This window comes from Pipistrellus hanaki, assembly GCF_964339955.1.
Source record: "Pipistrellus hanaki genome assembly, chromosome: 12".
In the NCBI taxonomy this organism is placed as follows: domain Eukaryota; kingdom Metazoa; phylum Chordata; class Mammalia; order Chiroptera; family Vespertilionidae; genus Pipistrellus; species Pipistrellus hanaki.
In genome coordinates, this window is record NC_140514.1 from 17,292,416 (window position 1) to 17,315,746 (window position 23,331).

At 37.9% G+C, this 23,331-nt stretch overlaps 1 protein-coding gene across 7 annotated transcripts in view; it reads right to left on the reverse strand.

Annotated features, from left to right (window-relative positions):
• The window catches only part of MAP4K3 (mitogen-activated protein kinase kinase kinase kinase 3), a 106,669-nt gene that overhangs the window by 56,597 nt on the left and 26,741 nt on the right, over nucleotides 1-23,331 (reverse strand). For all 7 annotated transcript variants that reach the window (XM_084901502.1, XM_084901501.1, XM_084901499.1 and 4 more), the window contains exons 2-6: nucleotides 14,338-14,395; nucleotides 6,102-6,192; nucleotides 3,293-3,357; nucleotides 1,334-1,389; nucleotides 693-740 (exon numbers count right to left, since the gene is read on the reverse strand). In XM_084901502.1, the coding sequence (XP_084757628.1) occupies nucleotides 693-740; nucleotides 1,334-1,389; nucleotides 3,293-3,357; nucleotides 6,102-6,192; nucleotides 14,338-14,395 (318 nt within the window). The remainder of the gene's footprint in view (nucleotides 1-692; nucleotides 741-1,333; nucleotides 1,390-3,292; nucleotides 3,358-6,101; nucleotides 6,193-14,337; nucleotides 14,396-23,331) is intronic.

Genomic DNA, 23,331 nt, shown 5'->3' on the forward strand with positions numbered 1-23,331 from the left:
TTGTGGTTAAAAACCCCCATGTTTGGTGACCAGAAGTGCCAGAGGGAAGTGCTGTGTGTCAGTAGTAAAGGAGACTCACAGCAGAGACACAGTAGGGAAGAACTGGGTTTTTCACTAAATGGAAAGAAAAAAAACCCTGAGTGTTTTCCATTACAGTGACTTAGCAGCATTTTAGCTACTTTTGCTTCTTGACCTAAGTTCCAAGATATTAACCACTTTATTTTCAATAAGCTCAAACTTCTGAAGGAGGAAGAAATACATACTGTCTCCAAAAGGAACTGCAGGCTTTTATTTATTTATTTTTTGTATTTTCTGCAACTTTTAAATGAGAAAGCAAAAGTAAGCTGCCTCTTTAGTCCAGGGTGCCATCAATCATGTAATTATAACCTCATGGGGGGAAAATACTAGGAAACCCCTTCTGCCCCGAACAGAGGGGTAAATAACAGAAGACTGCACATTAACCCACAGCTGTACACTTCAAAAGGGTGGATTTTATGGCAGGTGAATTGTATCTCAAAGTTGCTATAAAAAAATAGAACTTTTAAAAGCAATATTCAATTTTATTATAATAACATATTTTAGATAACAAATTCATCCAATAGAAATATCCAGACAATTTTGGTCAACAGTCTGATCAGTGGATTTAAAAATGAAGAGAGGGACAACAGGTTAAACATATAACATGTATGTACCTTTATATCTCTGTGCATTTTTCCTTTACTGTGAAGATAGTATAGTCCCTGGAGTTTCAAAAAAACAAAAACAAAAATTAACAAGATTTTACTACAGAGCTCTTTGGGATTTAAAATGATCCATGGAGTAGTATTCTCCATTTTTTAATTACTCATTAAAGAAAGTCTTATGGTAATCAATTTATTTTACTGATTTATCTTAATAAACAAAAGAATCAAGAAAACGAAGAAGGCAAAGTTCAATTGGAACCATTCATTTTCCTAAGATAAGTAATTTTCACTAAACTCTGCAAATAGTTTGAAATAACTTAAAAAGTATCTGTGCAATTAATATCAGAATGAGTTTCAATTACCATAAGAATGCTTAATTTTCAAGCCTTTCTTTGGTATTAAAAGTAATATAAAAACATAAAGTAATAAATCCACAGCACTTAAAACTTAGGAGTTCAAATTATCACACTGAGGCTTTAAAGTACTGATATGAAGATGTTACTTGGGTTTATTACAAAAACTATTAAAAATGTATTAATATTCAAGAGTTTACCAAACTATAATATTTAATCCTACTTTACTTAACAGGAATTAATTGCACAATAATTAAACATTAACTTCAATGACTTTTTAATTAGCATTGGATTTACCTGTAGTGTTTCTCGGCTAACATATGCAATTTGCAATTCTGACAGAGGTCCCGTTACTGTCAGAGAAGAAAATAAACATTAGTAAAATTAGGCAAAGCATGTTTTTCAAAACTGACAATGTTTTACAAGTTCCACTAAGCTAAGGGTTTAATGTTTAATAAACAACTCTAAAATGTAAGCTTCATGAGGGCAGGATTTAAATTATCTGATTGATTCATTGTCGTATCCCATATTCAGAACTGTGCCTAGCATGAAAAAGTTGTGCAATAAATGTTTATATAACGAATAAAAACCTGACATAGTCTCTGAAATTAGTTATAATTTCATACCTCACTAACCAATATTATTCCTTAAACATTATAAGAAAGAAAGCATGGGCAAGAGGTTTAGCTAGTTTTAGAAAAAGCTTTTTAAAAACTGATATGTTACATGTATTATGGCTCATTTAAAGTCAGTATTTCCCCCCAACATTTTTAACTTTATAGTTATAAAATTAATGTAAGTTCACTATAAAACATTTCAATCAACAGGGAAGTTTGGAAAGTATAGGCCTCTTCCTTATTCTAACTGTTACCTATAGTTCGGCCTATAGATTACCATGCAATTTTACGCCGAGACATTTCATATAATATATGTATGCATCATACACAAAAGCGTAAGTGGAGTGATATCACACATACAGTTCTGGATCCTGCCCTTTTCACTTATCATGGCCACCTTTCTGCATCAATAAATATAGCTTAATCATATTGTAATATTTTAAAAATATTTCTCCTTGTGCATCTATCCACTATGGAAGATATTTCAATAGTTTTTTCTTTTTCGCTAGTCATCATTTTAGAGTAAAGAAATTCGTTGGGAGAGACTGCTGAAAATCAAATTCCAACGATGGGAAATCTCTGCTAATGACTTTATGCCAAGATACAGTGAAGTGAAACAAAATCAGTATTCTATTCAAATAGGCTTTCAACATTTCCTCTATTACTATCAGCCCCTAAAATCACATAAGCGGTCCCAAACTAGATATATGAGCTCAAGTTCTATATATGAAAAACTGAGAACATTTTTTTCAAACTATTTTCTCGGGAAAATTGACATTCATCACGAATTACTGACATAATTTTATTTATCAAAAAGCACACCTCCAGCCGAAACCAGTTTGGCTCAGTGGATAGAGCGTCAGCCTGAGGACTGAAAGGTCCCAGGTTAGAATTCCAGTCAAGGGCATGTACCTTGGTTGCGGGCACATCCCCAGTAGGGGGTGTGCAGGAGGCAGCTGATTGATGATTCTCTCTCATCAATATTTCTAACTCTCTACCCCTCTCCTCTCTCTTCCTCTCTGTAAAAAATTTAATAAAATATATTTTAAAAAAAAAGCACACCTCCAGCAAAATTATAAAATCTACTCCACAGTTTGTGACAGTAACCCATTAATAGAACTATTACAGAAAAAAAACAGAAGTAAAAATTGTTTATTTTACTTTAAAAGTCTCTCTTACATATTACTTCATTGAAATCCCAATAAAAATGTTCTAATAAGTTTTAATTCCTCATTATCTAGCATCTAAGACAACATTCAATTGCTGCTTCTTGAATTCACGAGAGCAAAATCGACCATCTTTTCATTAATACTATCCACTTATCAACTCGATATTCTTTTGGCTTAGTATTAGCCATCAAGGCCTTTGCATGTCTTCTATAAGTCTGAGTTCGAAATTTCAAGAACTAATTATATATAACATTCCTTCTCTAGAATTAGCTAATAATTCAACTGCATATAATTTTCCAACTTATAAAGCAAATGCTCCTTTCATCCATATAGATCTGAAGTATCTTTATGTATCCAAATACCATAATGACAAAACATACTTTGCTCAAAACAACATTGTTTTAATACAGTGCAGTTACTTATATTAAGGAATTCTATTTGGTCTCTATAAAATATAACTTTGGTCTTACCATGATAAATATCCTGTAAAGAGCCCCCTCCACAAAACTCCATGCATATCCAAAGTTTATCTCGCCTATAAACAGAAAAAAGGCATATATCACAGTTTCATGATTAAAATGATTTGTGCAACCTGATATTTTAAAGTTGTATGCTATAATCTTGAAAAACCATATAAATACAATGTGCTAAGAAAAAAAAATACCTAATTTCTACGAATATATGAATTATCCAAGATTTTAATCCTTAAGATATACCAGTTGTAGGATATAAATATGACCCATCCAGACGAGAAAAAAATTTCCCTTTAGTTAAAAACTTCTCCCCCCCCCCTTCCCCAGTTTACCCAACTACCAGATGACAGTATCATAAAAGTTCAATGTTAATTTGAAGGTTCACACCAAAACTATGTGGAAGATTCAATACAGAATGGCAATACATCTCTAATCACCTTCACAACACTCTCACCAACAAAAGAGATAAAATGTAAACCTTATCCTTATATCTAGACCCAACAAAAACCTTTCCAAAATAATGTTAAATTTTTTCACTCACTTACCTTTAGATAGCATTTCTCACACTTAGATTCTAAGACAGCATAATCATATAGTCATAAGAGAAATCATTTGCAAAGATTTAATAGATTATCCCTTTGTTCATTCCTCCATTATTTCATCACAAAATGTATGAAGAAATGCATTATTCTTTTTTTAAAAAAAATATATGTTTTATTGATTTTTCCAGAGAGGAAGAGAGAGGGATAGAGAGTTAGAAACATCGATGAGAGAGAATCATCGATCAGCTGCCTCTTGCACACCCGCTACTGGGATTTGCCCGCAACCAAGGTACATGCCCTTGACTGGAATCGAACCCGGGACCTTTCAGTCCGCAGGCTGACGCTCTATCCACTGAGCCAAATCAGTTTCGGCAAGAAATGCATTATTCTTGGGGCAGAGACGGAAAAGAAAGTCTCTGAACTCAGCAAGCTAAGTTTAATGCAGAAGAAAGACTGCCTTAATAATATGTCTGTCTCTCTCACCAATGCACTCACAAAGCACAGAATCTGGCAAATGAATATTGGTTCCATACGTGAACAAATGAGTGGCAGAAAGAATAAACAGGTTAGAAAAGGGGTCAGCAAACTATGGCCAATGGGCCAAATCTAGCCTGTTGTCTGATTTTATACAGTCCGGGAAGTAAATTTGTTTTCTTTCTTTTCTTCTTTTTAATTTTTAAGTGGTTGGGAGGTGGGGTGGGGGGAGGCGAGGGAGGCAGAACTTTCTAAAATGTCTCCCAGTTGAATTTAGGTAGGTTATTCTGTCAGAAACAGTAACAGTAAAACAAAATGTTTCATGTGGTGATTTTAATATATTTAAGCAATCAATTATTTGTCTCATGAACTTAACTATCTGAAGAGATTTTTGTTGGTGCTAGTATCGTAACTACCTGAACTGGGTTTGTTTCATAAAATAAAAATTCATGCAGAAACTGTGCCCGGTTACTATTTGAACCACTCACTATAAAGTAATTTTAAATTGCCTATTGAAGAACCCATTTAAAACGTGTAACAGTCATTGACCTGGGGGGAAGAACCTATCCCTACGTGAACTACAGTCTCCATTTACACCCCCCCACCCCCCCTTTAACTTAATGAAGGTGGGGCAGTCAAAGCTGCCCCAGAGTGCTTAGACTCCAGACAAGCTGGTCCCCAGGGCTTTTCACAGCCGGAAGAAGAGAGGACAAGAGTTGCCCAATGTTTTCTACGAGCAGTGCCTACATCTGAAGGGTTAAAGAGTTTTGTACATGGGTCATGAGAATAGGAGCTGCAAGAACTTACATCCTTACACATCCTATAATATATCAAAACAAAACTGAATAGTTTTTAAATACATAAGAAAACATTCTCTGATGCTCCCTTTGGAAGGAACTTTATAAACCAGGTCGCAGTATTGAACTCGGCTGCATACAGAAATGAATGGAAAAATGAGATTTGACCCTGAGGCCAACCCCTCTGGAATATGACCTGGGGAACCTGGCCTGGTCCTGCTAAATCAAAATAAGATGGCAGCCCTGATTGGTTTGGTTCAGCGGATAGAGTGTCGACCTGAGGACTGAAGGGTCCCAGGTTTGATTCCGGTCAAGGGCATGTACCTTGGTTGCAGGCACATCCCCAGTAGGAAGTGTGCAGGAGGCAGCTGATCGATATTTCTCTCTCATCGATGTTTCTAATTCTCTATCTCTCTCCCTTCCTCTCTGTAAAAAATAAATCAATAAAATATATTTTTTTAAAAATAAGGTGGCAATTTCAGTCTTTCTAAATTCATTCCAAGACCTAGAAAAATAAGAAGTCAATGAAATAATTATAGCTCCTAGTCCTTTGGACAAAATGAAGGAAACAGATGATGCAATACTCTGAGGCTAAAAGCACAAAAGAAAAAGAGTTTCTAATAAAAACCTAACAGGAAGAAATGATCCTGACTTTCTAAATTCACCCACGACTCGAAGAAAGGGGCAACAGAATGGCGTATTTAGAGCTCTATTCCATTACAGGAAGACTAGCCGTGAAAGTAAGTTTTTTCCTGCCAGCTTCCTCACTGAAACCACATCCAGAATTCCCAAGAGTACAACAGACAATTGCAGACTCTCATATTAGTTACAGAATTAGCATAAACATTGTAAATAAAAATTCCATTAATATAATCCTATCTTCAAAGCATGGGGGGGGGGGAAAGTACAAAACATGGACTAGAGCTAACTTTATTTTGTTAAATATATTAGGTGCTGGAATCATGATTGTTTTTCAAAAAGGAGACAATGTACCTGAGATAGCTTCCAAAATAAGCAACAATATTTGGGTGTTTACAGTCTTTCATCATAATAATTTCTTGCTGCACAACTGCAAAGTCTTCACCTACAATTAAAAAAAGGCATGTTGAATATTTAATAGGTTAAATAAGTTCCAAAATGTTCACTTATTTCAAAACATTATTAATGTTATTGATAATGCTTTTAATGACAATTTCAGTCTTTGTCTGACAGAAAGTAAAATACAGTGACTAAAAGCACACACTCTGGTCCCAGACTTTCTGGATTCAAATCCCAACTATGTTTTTTTTAGTTTTTTTTATTTTTATCGAGAGGCAGGGAAAGGGATATAAAGTCGGAAACATTGATGAGAAAGAAACATCGATCAGCCGCCTCCTGCACACTCCACACTGGGGATGTAACCAAGGTACATGTAACCAAGGTACATGCCCTTGACTGGAATCGAACCCAGGACCCTTCAGTCCACTGGCCAACGCTCTATTCACTGAGCCAAACCTGTTAGGGCAATTAGGTCCTTTACTAAGCTGTGTGATTTGGACAGGTTATTTGACCTCCCTGTGCCAATTTCTTCCTCTGTAAAGTGGCGATAAAAATACCTGCCTTTGTGGGCCATCTGGTAACCCAGTATTGCTAGAGTGTAGGCCTCTTGGCCCCATGAAGAACCTGTGGAGATACATTTGACTCTTGGTGTATGAGGGTTCCTGCCCTAACTTCAAAAAGGATTAATTCTTTGTGCTCAAATCACATTGTTATTTGGTAAATCGGAAAAAGTAATGTATATCTTCTAGAGAATTATCTGATGATTATTTCTAAGGCATAATAGTAATAATAGCAAATGCTTACTGGTAATTCACGAACCCTAACACAGGAACCCCAATACACTCAGAGTGTCAAATGTGCCTCCACAGGCTCCTGTGGGGCCAAGAGGCCTACATTCGAGCAGTACTAAGTTATCAGCTGGCCCACAAACCCAGGCTTAGCCTGTATTCCAAAGCCTTCTTCCAACTGGGCTGAGCTGGTCAGACTATTAGCAAATAATCTCCTTCTCCGACTCCCTCCTGCCCAAATTCTTCAAAATAAGATATGGCAATGCTATAGCCGGGTCACATGCCGTGGCTTCTGAATGAACACTTGTCATAGAGAGAAAAAGAACTGCAGGGAATGCAAATGTGGTGAGCCAGAGGCCATGCGAAAAGAGAACAAACGGAGGTGCATACAGTTAGGTTAAAGTAGCTTTGCATCCCTGTTCCAGTTTTTAAAGAATGAGATGCTGGAAGAGCCTGATTGGTTGTATATTAGGCAAAGTAAAAAACAGAAGTCTTCCAAGGTGTTATGCCCAGATTTCGTGATCCCCAAAGACCACCAGGGAGCCGAGTCTGATGCAAAAGCAAAAGTCTTTATTTCAGGCTAGCCCGGCTCACTCCCCACATACCGCCGCAGCGGCAAGGTGGAGGAAGAGGGCGGGTTTCTCTAGAACAAAATATTTATAGGGGTGGTGAGGTCACTGCTTCAGCCACCCCTATAAATCTTTTGTTCTAGAGAAAGATTTACAGGAGATCAAAGTTGATTGGTTGGCTGAGGGCTAGGGTCCAGTTACATAGTGACATAGTTATACAAAAATGGAGGATGCAGCACAAGATAGAGTCAGGAGTTAACCTTGTCCTGCCCTCTCACAAAGTGTCCTTCAAATCGTGTAAGTATGAGGTTGCTAGGGCAAGCCCTGACATTTCCGGCCCTGGTCTTTTCCTATTGTAAACGTAACACGGGTATTGAAGTAGCCCAACCATGAACCACTGGACCCGATATCAACCCACCTCACCGCCCTGTTACAAGGAAAAGAGTCACGGAGAACAGACTGTACGTCAGGTTCTTAATCTCTGCAATGAAGAGTACACAAAACCGAAGACCTCCAAAGGGAGAATAGGAAATTTTTATGCCTCCAAAATTTCAGAAGAAAAATCACTGGACTGAACTCCTCTGCTGAGTTCAATTCTCACCAGGAAGAATCCCTATATTTTCAATACATTAAAAGAAATCTAAGTTAAAAACAATAAAGCCAAAATGAGACTAATATCAAGTTTTCAGGACTATATTAATTTTTTTGGAAAATTCTAAATTTTGCTTTCTCACCTGCCTCTTAACAATACTTTCTCCCAATTTTGTGAAAGAGTTACAGGAGATCAAAGTTGTCCTAGTCAGAGTGAACTCTAGGACTTTAGTTTGATGGTCAGATAACAGCTCTCTTCCCATGAGTAGCCCTGAGAGTTTAGCAGTCAGGGCACAACCTCAAAGGGAATCAGCTTTAGGATAAAGTTGATCTGCAGAAAGCACTGAAGAGAAACAGAAAGACGGAGGAAAGCACATGATGATGTAACTGAGCTACTTCAGCAGCCTACACCTGTACCTATCTATAAAAGCCTAAGCAACCAAACAACCAGTCACTATGACACGCACTGACCACCAGGAGGAAGATGCTCAATGCAGGAGCTGTCCCCTGGTGGTCAGTGTGCTCCCACAGTCAACCTCCCATGGCCAGCCAACCTCCTGTGCCTGGCCAATCTCCCAGGATCCCTCCCCCTGGCTGGGCCCATCAGCCTGGATCTGGGCAGCTGGCTAACCTCTCCCTGCCCCCCCCCCCCCCCCCCCCGCCAACCTCCCGCAGCCCCAAATGCCGGCCAGGCTGAGGGACCCCTCCCATGCGTGAGTTCGTGCACCGGACCTCTAGTATAATCAAGAAGTTCCCTGCATTCTTTCAGCCATCTTGAGTTGTAATTTCTGTTACAACTGTAAGCATCACAACTTCTGGCTATCTTTGCACATATCCCTGCCCTAATGACACTGCAAATGTGCCTGCATGTCTCCGTCCTCACTACAATATTAGGTCCTCTAGGACAGAATTATGCATGCCTTAATCATCTTTGTATCTTTAGCACCTAAAACGTGATTAATAAAACTGTTGCCTGAGTGAATCTACCATTCCTCATTATTCTTCTCCATGATGACTCTAAATCAGATATGTCTGCATCTAGTTTAATTTCATCCAGTTATGTAATTAGTTGCTTATGTGCTACTCTTGAGCTTTCTACTGAACCCTCTGAGTGGCTGTAAGCCTTCAATTACCTCTTTCCCATTAAATGTTGTTGATTCAAAGTGCATTGTCTTTTTCCTATTAAGTCATTTCCATGTGATTACAAGAATGGCCAAATTAAATTCAACATTTTTATGGGTGGAAAGGATCCAAAGAAATAATTTGAAACTCAATTTTTAAAGTTAAATGGTAAAAGTAGATTTGGGTAGGAATAGAGAAAGCAGAGTTTAATATATTAATAACACAAAGGAGTCTAATGGTAGATTTAAAGAGCTTTCTTCAAAGCTCAAGGGAAAAGATTCCAAAGAATAAATTAACAAGCTCCCTCCCCCAACTCCAGAATACTTCATAGGATACTATAGAACAGAATGATTAGACTACATAATCTAAAAATTATTTCCAATTCTGAAATTTTTTTTAGACATTAAAGTGAAGAATACCTCCTTCCAGAAGATGGCAACCCCCCACCCCCCAAAAAAAACCTAATTAAGAAAAACAGGCAAGCCTACATATAGAACAGATAATGAATAAGCCAAGTAAACAGAGAGAAAAATATAAACTAATACATGCAAAATTCTTAAGCATGACATTATTAAGCATTCAATAAATATTAACTATGTGTAGTAGACCGAATAATCACCCCAAAAGTATCTAGTTCCCAATCCCTGATACCTGTGAATGCTACTTTATGGCTAAAGGAATTTTGCAGATGTGATTAAATTAAGTATCTTGGGATGGGGGATTATCCTGACTTGTGCATTTATATTCATAAAGCTAAATCACTAAACAGACCCAAAGAATTGGGAATGAGGAAGAAACTGCAGATATACTAAAAAGTCCTTTGTTTTTTGTTTATTTTTGAGCATTATTATCTTTAAATGTGTAAATTCTAATTTATCCAGCATAGTCAGCCTCAAGCCCATAATATGGCATATACATACGTGTGTGTGTGTATGTGTATGTATATATATATATATATATGTATATATATATATATATATATATATATTTAAATTTATTTAATTTTTATGTTTTGACTCAGATATTATAGTAAAGTATGGCTAAGCAATCCATGATTAACCTTGCAAAGTAATGATCATAAATGATGTAACACCAGTTTTCTTCAGCAATAAACACAGAACAGCACTGAGAAAACAACTGGTGGTAAGGGAGCTACTGAAGTACTCCAGGGAGACAGGGAAAGGAGCCAGATAAATCATTACCTGGTGTCTTGCCACTCGAAGATGAAAATAAAGGGGAGAGAGCTCCTCTCCTGCCTCTCAGGACACAAAAAACTAATGTGAAAAGATTTGCAAAGAAGGAAAGAAGATTTATAAAATACTAGTGGCCTGGCACACGAAATTAGTGCATGGAGGGGGGGTTCCCTCAGCCCAGCCTGCACCCTCTCCAGTGGGACATCCCTCTTGCTATGAATTTCCTTCTGGTCAATCTCAATACATTTAAATGAAGCAGGGTTAGAGCAAAGCAGAGTCTAGTCCTAAAGGGTTCTACTTCAAAAGTGAAGCCAAGGTCCTCTTTCCTCAGGAACTGAAAAGTTAAGATAGATGTAGGTGTTTTCATTGTTTGAAAAGGAATGAGTTTCTCTGAAAAATTGCTACTTAATCAGTTATTGGGTTTATATTCTACCTTTAAAAATATATTTTAAATATATTTTATTGATTTTTTACAGAGAGGAAGAGAGAGGGATAGAGAGAAACATCGATGAGAGAGAAACATCGATCAGCTGCCTCCTGCACACCCCCTACTGGGATGTGCCCGCAGCCAAGGTATATGCCCTTGACTGGAATCGAACCCAGGACCTTTCAGTCTGCAGGCCGACGCTCTATCCACTGAGCCAAACTGGTTTCGGCTATATTCTACCTTTAATAACTAATATTGCAAATGGGTAATAATAAGCAATCTAATTATCAAAATTTTAGGGTAAAACAATAGTAAAGAACAATGGGCCAGGAATCAGAGGAATTAGATTAAAAAAAAAGATGTGAGACTTTGGGCAAATTATAAATAGTGTGTCTCCTTTTCTGCAATATGAAACGTGAGTGTTAGGCTTAAGAGAATGTCCACAATAGCTCCCAGCCACCATTATTTCCTATGACAAACGTTTTGAAAGCTGTAAAACATCTGACAACCATCTAGATAAGAAATCTTAAGTCTCTTCAATTCTGACTTTAAAATGTAGGAATAAGAAAAAAGAAAAAAGAAAAGAAAAGAAAAAGACCGAAGAGATTTATAATATAGAGAATTATCAATATAATCCCTTGTAAGAACCTGAAAGTGAGGCCTGAGAGTACACAGATGTGAGTTCTATTCTATTAGCAAGTTCTCTCCATCTTTAATTTTCCCTTAAAGTAAGTCTCCAGAGTTGGCAGGGTGCTGGTCCAAACAGCTTGAAGACCACAAGATCAAATCTGTAATCTGATAAAATGAGGTTCACTGACCCAATGCAATGAGATGTGCTGCGGGCACATCCCAGTAGGGGGTGTGCAGAGAAACCTCTAGCCAGCTCACAAAACAAAATTTGTAAGAGTTAAACAAGAAAGATTCCGGGAAGAGTTGGGTTTAGGTGACAAAAAAGCGAAGCTGCCTTTTAGTAGGGTTAGAGCAAAAGACTACTTTAGGACTAGACTGCCAAAAGTGAAGCCCAGGTCCTCTTTCCTCAGGAACAGGAAAGTTAAGACTGTGTAGGCGTTGTGTCCAGAAACTCCTATCTGAAGCTGTGCATCTGGGCTGTAAATCAAGAGGACCTCTCTATGTAAAAAATGACAAGGAAGAGGGGGAAGTCTGATTCTTGCTGATATAATTACACACAGCCACGTTTCTGGAAGTCTATGATTTTCTAGAACAAAGTTTCTCAGAGAGTAAGCGAGCCACAGTCACTCAAAGACAGGAGTTGGTAGGACACTTGCCAGCCGCACCATTCTTGGGAGAAATGCTGTTTGTGAGACTTTATCTGTCCGTTACTCCAGACTGATACATGGCCAGGCAGCTTTTCACTCTTTCACTCTCTCCATTAGCTACTTGAGATTACTGTCTCCATTGGACTGCAGAATGTGAAGAACAGCTTGCTAATTAAACTGATTACATTATACTCTTCATAAAGACGTTTATTTGCTGGTTTATCTTCTGGTTTGTTTATTATGCATCAATTTTGCCACAAAAGATGTCCAACTTGAGCAAATATACTGGTTTTGAAGAAATACTTAATCTTACCCCAAGAAATTCATTTAGTACTCATTAAATGTGAATAAAACTCACTTAGCTTGTTAAGAAGTGGCACTACCTCTATAAAGGTTTTTCATATACTACAGTATTCTAGGAAACTGTGTGTGTGTGTGTGTGTGTGTGTGTGTAATTATGTAAACATCCAACTAAACCTGACAATACAGTTCCCACACCGCTACCAACTTCTGAGAGTGGTGAAAGAGTAGGCTATACTGCCGGGGTTCAAATCTCCGCTTGACACTAATTAGGGCAAGAAACTGGCACATTCAGTGCTTTGTTTCCTTATTTTAAAAAAGAGAATACTGCAAGGATCAAATGAGTCAACAAATGTAAAGCACTTAGAACAGGGCCTGGCACGTGGTCGTAGGTGACCCTGCTAGCGGTTCTCAACCTGTGGGTCACGAACGCTAGCAGGGTTGCCTAAGACCATCAGAAAACACAGATATTTACATTATGATTCCTAATAGCAAAATGACAGTTATGAAGTAGCAACAAAGATAATTTTATGGTTGGGGGTCACCACAACATGAGGAACTGTATTAAAGGGTCGTGGCATTAGAAAGGTTGAGAACCACTGTACTAAACTGATTTGAAGGATGATGTATGTACAGACTACTTCTGATTACAGACTATTCCCATCAAGTAACTGTTTACTAATAACTAAAAATGAAGGCCCTGATTCAAATGCCAAATTTTTAATTTTTTAAATCCAAGATTTCACCAATTTCAACTATCCCATTAAATTTCTTATAATAAACTGAAGCGTAGGGGACTCAGAGAAAAGAAAAAAACTATTTTGTGATGTTAGAATAAAATTAGACTATATAAAAATCTGTAAATAGGTATTAAGTGAAAAAGCATTTTTTAATTCATTATATTTCAGTGTGGTTTGATCTATCCTTCCAATTTCATCTTAATGGCACTTCTAAAAGGTGTACTGTTAATTTAAATCAGGGGTGAGCAAAATACAGCAGCAGCAGGTGGCGTGCTTTGCTGGGAGTGTTTTTCCACTTTAACAGGGAGAGAGGCAGGAGAGAGGGAGAACTGTACACAGAGACCAAGGGTGGTCCACAAAGCTAAGGTATTTTATGACCTGGTCTTCTGACAAAAGAAGACCTCCTCCCTTCAAAAACATTTTGAGTGGATTTCTGTTACACTGAAGCTAACACCTAGTTTACCAATAAATTCATATGATCAGTCTGTAGAGGAAGAAGCCATCAGAAAGGCAGCGTCGTTGCTCTTGAACTCAATTGTGACACTAACACAATTACTTGCTGATGACAGGAAAGAGAAGGAGAAATGGCGTTTTTAAGAGTGGATAAACAATAGTGTATAGTTAGCTCAGAAAGCTATTCAGGGGTAGAATAGAGATGAAACTGACAAAAAACATGGAGTAGTCCTAGAGACTTCACAATAAAGTTGGAAAGTAACTTCTAAGACAAAAGGTGAGAGCTAGGTCTATTGAGAAAAGTGAGACTCAAGAAGTGACATTACTTGCCCAAGTTCACAGAGCTAGAGTGTGGGACACAAAGAACTGGACTACAACCACCCAAATCTCAGCTCACCTCTTTCCACTGCCCCACTGCCCGCTCCCTGCAGGACAGTTCACCGGGAGTACACCACTGTCAATCATTGACAAGTTTGCTCAACTGAGTTCAGAAGGAACAGAGTCTCTTAAGGAGTTTCCCCTTTCCCCCAATTATTAATTATTTTTTAGGGACAGGTTGAACAAGACGTCTTCAAGTCTCAAAGAGGTGTAGGAAAGAGTAGATACCATTTCTGTTTCCCAGAAAATACTGGGAACAATAACAGAACGCTAATGAAACATCATTAAAATAAGCCTTAAAAGACATCTAGCTTCATACAGCAATAAGAAACATCAAATTTCAATTAATTTACCTGGTTCCAACTTTATTACTTTAATTGCTGCCAATTCACCGGTGTTAACATTCCGTGCCTAAGAAAAGAAAAGAAAAGAAAATTGTGGAAAAAAGCTTTCATTAAAAATTTTATAAGATGTCATTAGCTGTTTATTTTCAAGTACATGGAAATATTTTTAAAACAGTAACTCAAAGGTGATTTACATTTACAAAACAAACACTATATACTTTACAATGCATTTCATTATTAATTTAAGCATACATTTTATAATAATGATAATAATAGCTAATATACACATAAGCCTTATTATGTGCCAGGCAGTATTCTAAGTGTTTTTACATTAATTCATTTAATCCTCAAAACTATCTTATGAAATAGGTACTACTCTTATTCCCGTGATGCATATGTGAAGACGGAAGCACAGAGAAGTTAAGGAACTTGCCAAGGCCATGGCAGCGGGGTCCCCGACCCAGGCAGGCAGCCTGACTCCGGAGTCTGAGCTTGAAAGCATTACACTCTATTGCCATTCCTTCAGCCTGGTTAACATTTTGCATTTATTAACTATTTTTAAACTTGTTAATTTAAAAACCTTGGAATATGAAAAGCTAACATAATTATATAACCATGAAAACAGCCCCTGTGTATCTGTTTAAACACGCCTGATGGCACAATCAAATCACTGCGGTTCAATACAAACCAAATGTATTTTTATAAGCCACATATTAAAAACCACTTTAAAAATTACAGACAGAAACTGTCTTTCAAGTTGTATTAAATGGCAGCAATTCTTTGTCAATTTAAAATGTTCTTTAATTGCGTAAGAACTTTTAAACTATGGTAACGTACAATATTTGAACTACAAACTAAAACTTAATAAATTAATTTTCATATCAACCAATGAAGACCAATACATGTGATTCTCTGATCACAGAAAGATCCATTCATGTGACCAGAATTATTCTGAGTTGAAGCACTCATAATTAATAAATTGGTGAAGAACAGTGGGTCACTCACAAGGGATGATAATAGCACCAACAGTGAATGCTAAGAATACTGAAGCATCAAAAATATCAGCCAAGGATATCGAAAGGCAACTGGATATGGGACACAGCCATTGCTGAAATGTGAAATTTAACCTTTTAACTCAGAAAACAACAAAAGTACTAAAAGATCTCCTACACAAATTAAGAAGAAAATTAAAATAAAATTTGCAGGGAAAATTAATTCCTTAAATTCTCATGGTTAATAAACGCTTGTGATGCCAGCTTATGACAGGCAGTGCAAAGCAGATATGAACTGTTATTTCAAAGTAAATTTAATTTCCATTAAATGAGATAGACATTTCAAATAGATAGTGCTAGATAAGTATTTTTTGCCTTCCTTAGGATGAGAAGATATACATACACACTCGTGCATACACACACACACACACACACACACACCAATAAAAAAAAAATCAGAATATCATTCTGGAAACATTTCATAAAGGGGGCAGAGTATAACTGTAAAGTATTCAGGTATATCACATCAATGTTAATCATAAATCTTCTTAAATACAATCAAAACTACTTGCCTTTTCTTACACTTCATTATCTTTTCTCTATTAGGCTCCTCCCTGATATTAATACACGGTCCTTCAATCAATCTTTTTTAGTACTTGTCCAAATAAAATAAGACAAGATACTACTCTCTCAAATTCTTAATTCTCGATTTAAAAATCCTGTCATGGTTTTGTTTTGTTTATGAAAGAAAATTCAGAATGTGAGTTATTTCATTATGAAATAGCTGAGAAAATGTGAACCAATAGAAAGCTAGGATTATTTTTATAGATGAAATTTTGTTCCCAACTGACCACAAGAGGGCATACTCTCTATTGACAACATAAGTTACAAAGTGTGTCTGTCCAAAATGGTTGCTGTACACACTACACTCTTCTAAAAATGGATTTATTAATAGTTAACACCAGCACATATTTAACAACAGAACGAAATCATGACAGTTTATTAAAGTTAATATTTACTATAGGACTGACTTTTGACTTTTTAAAAATCTAAATCTGTCCAGAATTTTTCTAAAGGATAACAATAGTTTTAAAATTATGGTTCTCTGGTCAATCAGAAAACAAGGCAGCTAAAATCTTTGCCTTCTGAAATGTTTTCCAATATGTAACTTATTTGACAGAAATAAGAATATTCACAAAAAGAAGGGAAGAATAATTTAAATGCTCAGAAAACAAATTTGGCCTTTTACACATCAAAATCCATAAGCTTATTAGTGAAAGGTCTTTAAAGCACAAGAGTCATCAAGAATCTTGCTCTCTGGCTAAAATAAATCATAGTTAGCTGCCTCTAAATTCACTATGGTCAAGGAGCCACACAAGGAGTAAACTTCAAAATATTATCTCTAATACCCTGTAACTACTAGTCTTTTTAAAAATCACCTAGAGCAATTTATTAGAAAAAAAGAACATGAGCAAGATAAATCTGTAAAATATCACCATGTGTAAGTTAGAAATTTCTAATTCAGTGTCAATAACAAAAGTTTTCAGACTTGTTCAGGGCAGAAAGCTGAAGATAAATATTCTTAAGGACCTAGACCTCTTCTGCCACCATCACAGACTTGTCCGCCATTCCTCACCAAGTGATGTTCTTTTTAAAAAAAAAAAACATTTTATTGATTTTTTACAGAGAGAAAGGGAAAGGGATAGAGTTAGAATCATCGATGAGAGAGAAGCATCGATCAGCTGCCTCCTGCACACTCCCTACTGGGGATGTGCCCGCAACCAATGTACATGCCCTTGACTGGAATCGAACCTGGGACCCTTGAGTCCACAGGCCGACGCTCTAGCCACTGAGCCAAACCGTTGGGGCTCCAAGTGATGTTCTTGAGTTTAAAATGCTTCAGGCATACACACCAATGCTTTAAAGACAAACATTCAAATTCCTTGTCAGAGAATTTAAATTTTTCACTAAATTTAACACTTTCATAAAACCGCTATTTGGACACTCGGGGCCCAGTGCAGGAAAATTCATGCACTTGGGGAGGTAGGGCCCCTCAGCCCAGACTGCACCCTCTTGCAGTCTGGTACCCGTTGGGGGATTGTCCACCTGCCGACTCAGGCCCGCTGTCTGGCAGTCAGACAGCCCAGGAGCCCTCAGGGGATGTCGCCTGCAGTTCAGGCCTGCTCCTCGTGAGGAACCTGCCTCAGCCGCGGCTGGACAACCTTAGAGCTGGGAGAAGCTCCCTCCACTGCCGCTGGGCTCACAGTGCTCAGCCTGGCTTGTGGCTGAGCGCACTGACCACCAGGGGGCAGCTCCTGCATTGAGTGTCTTCCCCTGGTGGTCAGTACGCGTCATAGCAACCAGTCGTTCCACTGTTCGGTCGATTTGCATATTATCCTTTTGTCATATAGGATAATTCACATATCATAAAGTTCACTCTTTTAATATGTACAATCTAGAGGTTTTTAGTATATTCATAGTCACGTAACTATCTCTACTATCTAATACTTAGAATGTTTTCATCGCCCCAGAAATCTGAACTTAAAGCTATCAAGACACTTCTGATGTTCAGCCAGATTTTGGGATCTTGTCTAAGGCACCGAGCCCTTTGAGTTTTATGAAATATAAATACCAACTTCTAAGTCTGAAAGGGGTATTACAGGGATGGTTTTATGAAGGAGATACCATTCAAGCAGAGGTTTGAAAGATGGGCTGGATTAGAACAAACACATAAGAGGGATGGGGAAGAGGGCATAGAAAGAAAAGCATGAGCAAGGCCCAGGGACAGAAAACAGGCTATTCTGAGAATACCGGGCGGGCCAAACTTCAGGGTGTCTTTCATATAAATACTACCTTTCAGAGGGACATGGCTAACCCACAGCCGCTGCTGAAGAAACGGTTTTGTTTGCTTTTCCACCGTTCCGTGGACCAGGTATAGTACTAGTAAGCCTACCACCAGGGCAATCCATTCACAGGAAGACTGACAGCCAGGGGGACATTTACCCCTGGTTTGGCCAAGACAGTCCCAGTTTCTGTCTATTAATAGTGGCCACTTTCACTCTCAAATTTACAATTGAAATTTTATTTACTATGGTACATTATAAGGTCACTCTACCAAGAAACGCTGAGCTGACGTGAAAAGAAGAAACAGACCTATCAAATCTCAAAAACGGGGATCGGCAGACATGACTGTTCCTATCAGTGCGGTTTTATTGGAATACAGCCACGTTCATTTAAGGATTAGGGCCACGGCTGCTTTTACAATACAATGGTGGAACTGAATAGCTGAGAGAGAGCAAATGGCCCACAAAATCGGAAGTATTTACTTTCTAGCCCTTTCACCGGGAAAACAGAACCCTGCTGTAAAGCAGCACAGTCCAGGAAAACTTTGTTTGAAAGAACCTGCTGAGATTCTGACTGGAATTGCATTAAATCAGTAGATACAATTTGGGGAGAGCTGACATCTTTGCTTATAGAGCCTTCAAGCAAAGTAGTACTTTCTATTCAGATTTTCTTTTCAATGAAAGGTTTCATTGGGGTTTCACAAGTACCAGCATACAGATCCTATACATTATTTTATTTCTGACATCATAGTCATGTGTGGCTGGTGAACAATTGCATTAGACAAAGGTTCAAAAAGTCTGAACTTGGAAAGTTTGGGAAATAGTGCCGCCATACAATGTAACCCAATGAGAAAATGATGCCCTAAAACTGTGCCAGTGCCTCAGCGAGCAGGACCCTGGGCAAAGTGAAGTTTTGAAGAACCAGGAAAGGTACGATTGAGAAGGCAGTCAGTGAGAGCAGAGAACACAACACCCGCAGAGAATAACAGAGACCCGAGGACGGGACAGATTTCCAAAGCCGCCCTGAGGTCCTGACAACTTTCCAGTTCCACTGCACACGTGTCTCCCACAATAGCCTCTCTTTTCTTGAGTTAACTTGAATGGCTCTTTGTTTCTTAAAACCAGATGACCAATGATCTAAATTTCTAGGACTATATCATGCTAATTTTGAAAATAAAAACAGATCGAGACTATCATCCTAACTATTAAAAAAATGTACTTAGCTAATGATTGAATATAGATGTGGAAAATAATCTGTGACTGAGAAAAGATAACATATCAATAACATATTTCAAAGTCTAATTTTAAGTTGCTTGAAACCCAATATGGGTTTGTTCTGTATCAGTAACACCATTAAACAGAAATTGGTTGCCTCCTGCACGGGCTCCAACCAGGGAGCCCGTGCAGGAGGCAACCAATTGATGTGTTTCTCTCACATCACCGTTTCTCTGTTTTCCCTCTCTACTCCACTCTCCCTTAAAAAAAATCAACGGGAAAATATCCTTAGGTGAGGATTAACAACAAAAATAAGAAAGGAAAAAAGGAAGGAAGGAAGGAAGGAAGGAAGAAAGGAAGGAAGGAAGGAGGAAAGGAGGGAAGGAAGGAGGAAACCTCCAGTGTCTATAAAAATCACCTGAGGTTTTGCTTTTGAAAATGTTGGACTAGAAATGAACGTTCCTCCCATTACAAATACTTAGATATGGCAGACAAGATACAACAGATATTCTTTTAAATGCACTGCTGAACTCAAGAAATCTACAGGAGGCAAAAACAGAAAAATAGTAATTACCTCGAAAAAAAAAATGTTGAATGGCTTTATTGAAAAAAATCAGAATAAGCAAGAGCTAAAGCCATGACCTGAACTTAAACTTGGAATCTACACACTTGAATTTTGATTTTTATCAGATGTGGTGAAAGCTGTAATTGAGACATAAAACCAGGAATGCCCTTGAGGCCACAACTTTCAAGTGAAGGGTGTATGTGTGTGTGTGTGTGTGTTCCCCTGATAAAGACAGCAAATAAAAAACTGTTTGAACCAGGCCCTCACTGGAATGTAGTCCCCTGAAAGCTCATAATTACAAGCCTATTCTCAGTTGAGTATAAGTTTACACTCTTGGAAGGACCAGGAGCCTGAAGCCAAGAAATGAACTTAAGCCGTTTCTGGGCATCAATCAGGAAGAGAAGCACATTTTCCGTCATGAAACATACATTCGGCTCATGTCCTTGGACAGTGGTTGGCAAACTGCGGCTCTGTAACTAATGAGTTTGCCGACCACTGACCTAGACTCTCGATTCCAATAATTACAGGCTGTTGTTGTTCCTTGTGATTAAGCCCCTACCCCAGTGGTCGGCAAACTCATTAGTCAACAGAGCCGCAGTTTACCGACCACTGCTCTAGGAGATTCCTAAGTACCAGTACCGTGTTTCCCCGAAAATAAGACATCCCCTGAAAATAAGATCTAGTGCAACTTTGGGAGAAAAAATTAATATAAGACACTGTCTTATTTTCGGGGAAACAGGGTAGTAGCCAAATATCAGGTAAAAAATTTATCAAACCAAAAGAAAATAAATCATCAGAACAGCAAAAGCTATGGACAACAAAATTAAACTTGCAAGAAGTTCACATTTTGGCATTAACAGATACATGATATAAATTTAGAATTAAGTACACTTTAAATATATGGGCCAGAAACAAAATGACAAATCTGAAACACCAAGGAAAGACGAAGTGAAGATAAAAAAGAGAGGTTTAAGAGACATCTTTAAGTCACCAAACCTCACAAAATCGTCTCCTGAAAGAGAGGTTAACACACACCTAATTAAAGTTTCAGAAGGAAAGAACAGAAATAGAAAAGAAGCAGTATGTCAAGAGGTAGTGACGGAAATGTTTCCGGAATGGATAGAAGCATAAGACCTCAGATTTAAGAGACACACCAAGTCCCAAGGAAGATAAATAAAAAAGTAATCCACACCCAGATACATCATATAAAACTGCAAATCACCAAAGACACAGAGGTGATCTTTAAAATAAAGCTGAGAAAATGAGTCAGATTACCCACAAAGGAACAATTAGGCTTCTCAGAAAAATCAATAAAAGAATTATGTTGTACTGAGAGACTTTAAGTCAATGTAGAATTATATTTCTGGGTAAAACATCATTCAAAAAATAGGACAAAAAATGATTTATTTTTTTTTTGGACACACAAAAATTGAGAGTTTACCAACAAAAGGCATAAGATACATTTTTCTAACTGTATATTTCAGGATAAAAAAAAAAAGAGTATCAGAAATAAAGTCTAAAATGCAAGAAATAAAAAGAAAATAGGCAATCTTAGATGGGTGATAAAAACATACTGACAATTATAGAGAGCAATAATAATGCTTAATTTATGCCATTTTTAAAAAATATTTTTTATTGATTTTTTACAGAGAGGAAGGGAGAGAGATAGAGAGCTAGAAACGTCGATGAGAGAGAAACATTGACCAGCTGCCTCTTGCACACCCCCTACCGGGGATGTGCCCGCAACCAATGTACATGCCCTTGACCGGAATCGAACCCAGGACCTTTCAGTCCGCAGCCCGACGCTCCACCACTGAGCCAAAACAGCTTCGGCTAATTTATGCCATTTTTAAAAGCTAGATCTTTAAAAAAAAAAAAAATGCATTAAAATACAAGAGTAACATCTAGAATAACAAAATAATACATAGCAATGATTCTTAGTTGGGGAGGATATTGCCCCAATAAAGCAGCAATGAGTGAGGTGTTTGGAAATGTGTGAGGCATTCTGGTTTGTACCAGCAACAGGGGATGATGATCGCAGGAGCCAAGGATTTTCAATGACCTGTTTTGCCTGCAAAGTGCTACACAATGATAGCCCCAGCCAAAATGCCAATAGCTCCTACATTGAGAAATACCGTACAGACCTACCAAAAAAGGAATTTAAACAATTCACTATGGAAATTAAACAAATCCAATCAAAAAGTCACCTGTAGATAGATGTGCTTTAAACAACAGACTCTTGGGGTTTACACGTAACATATTCTGAAGCAATAGGTCTGAGGCGAGGCCTAGGAAGTTATGCTTTTAATAACTACCCGGGTGGCTGTGATGCAGCCTAATGAGGATGAGGTGGTGGATGAATGGGGTTTCAGAGACTCCCGTTACAGGGACACACTCTGGAGGAGGAGACGGCCAGGGCGGAGGAGAGACCCAGCAGCAGGGTGCAGGTGTCGGCAGAAGTTCACATGCACACACCACTACGTCTCCCCTGATAAGAACCTGCAGATTGGGAGCATTTTTTAATAGATTAATAATGGTATAACTAGAACCGTGCTTTTTCTTTTACATATTAGAAATAAAAATACGTACAATAGAATGGTTCAGGTCACCATCAATAATATAATCCAACTCACAAATTACAAATGAACCCTCTATAAACAGATGGTGCAAAGGTCTGTCTTCAGAAGTCCTGGCCATCCTCTGGCCTACATCCCTTGAGTAACGCCGCCCTTTATCCAGCAGTTCCTAACACCCTGGAGAAGCAGAGCAGTATTTCTGAAAGATGTTAAAGACATCCTGGGGTGGTGGGGAGCATTCCTTGGTTAGGGACTGAAAATAATTCCTACTATATTCTCTTCCTAGAGAGTGACAAAGCACAATAGCATATTAAAGATTCCGTAGATTCTACAGTAAGAACACCCATTTGCTTTTGTTTGAGTTCACATTTCCCACCATTATTCAATTAAGGGACTCCCAATTCTTCCCTCTTTATTAGGAAATTTAGGATTTAGAAAAAATACATTCACTTAAGTAATCTGTTTATTCACTATTGTATCATTGGCACCTAGGTCAGTGTCTGCAACACAACAGGCACTAAAACACCATGTTTGCTGAGTGAGTGGTTAAAATCAGTTACCTGCTAGTCAGTGTTTAAAAACCAGCCTGGGTGAATGAGGGCAGAGCACGCATTGACTGATGGGTCTTCAGCAATATAAACACTCCCACTTGACATCTCAGAACACGAGCTGGGAAGAGATGCTCACAATCTCACTAGCACTAAAAGGCTCCAGGACATCACTGACAATGCAAGACGTATAGCTTATTTTGTGCAAATGCAGAATACCTCACTAATCTGTATCTCAGGAATGCAGATTGAGCTTTTCAGATA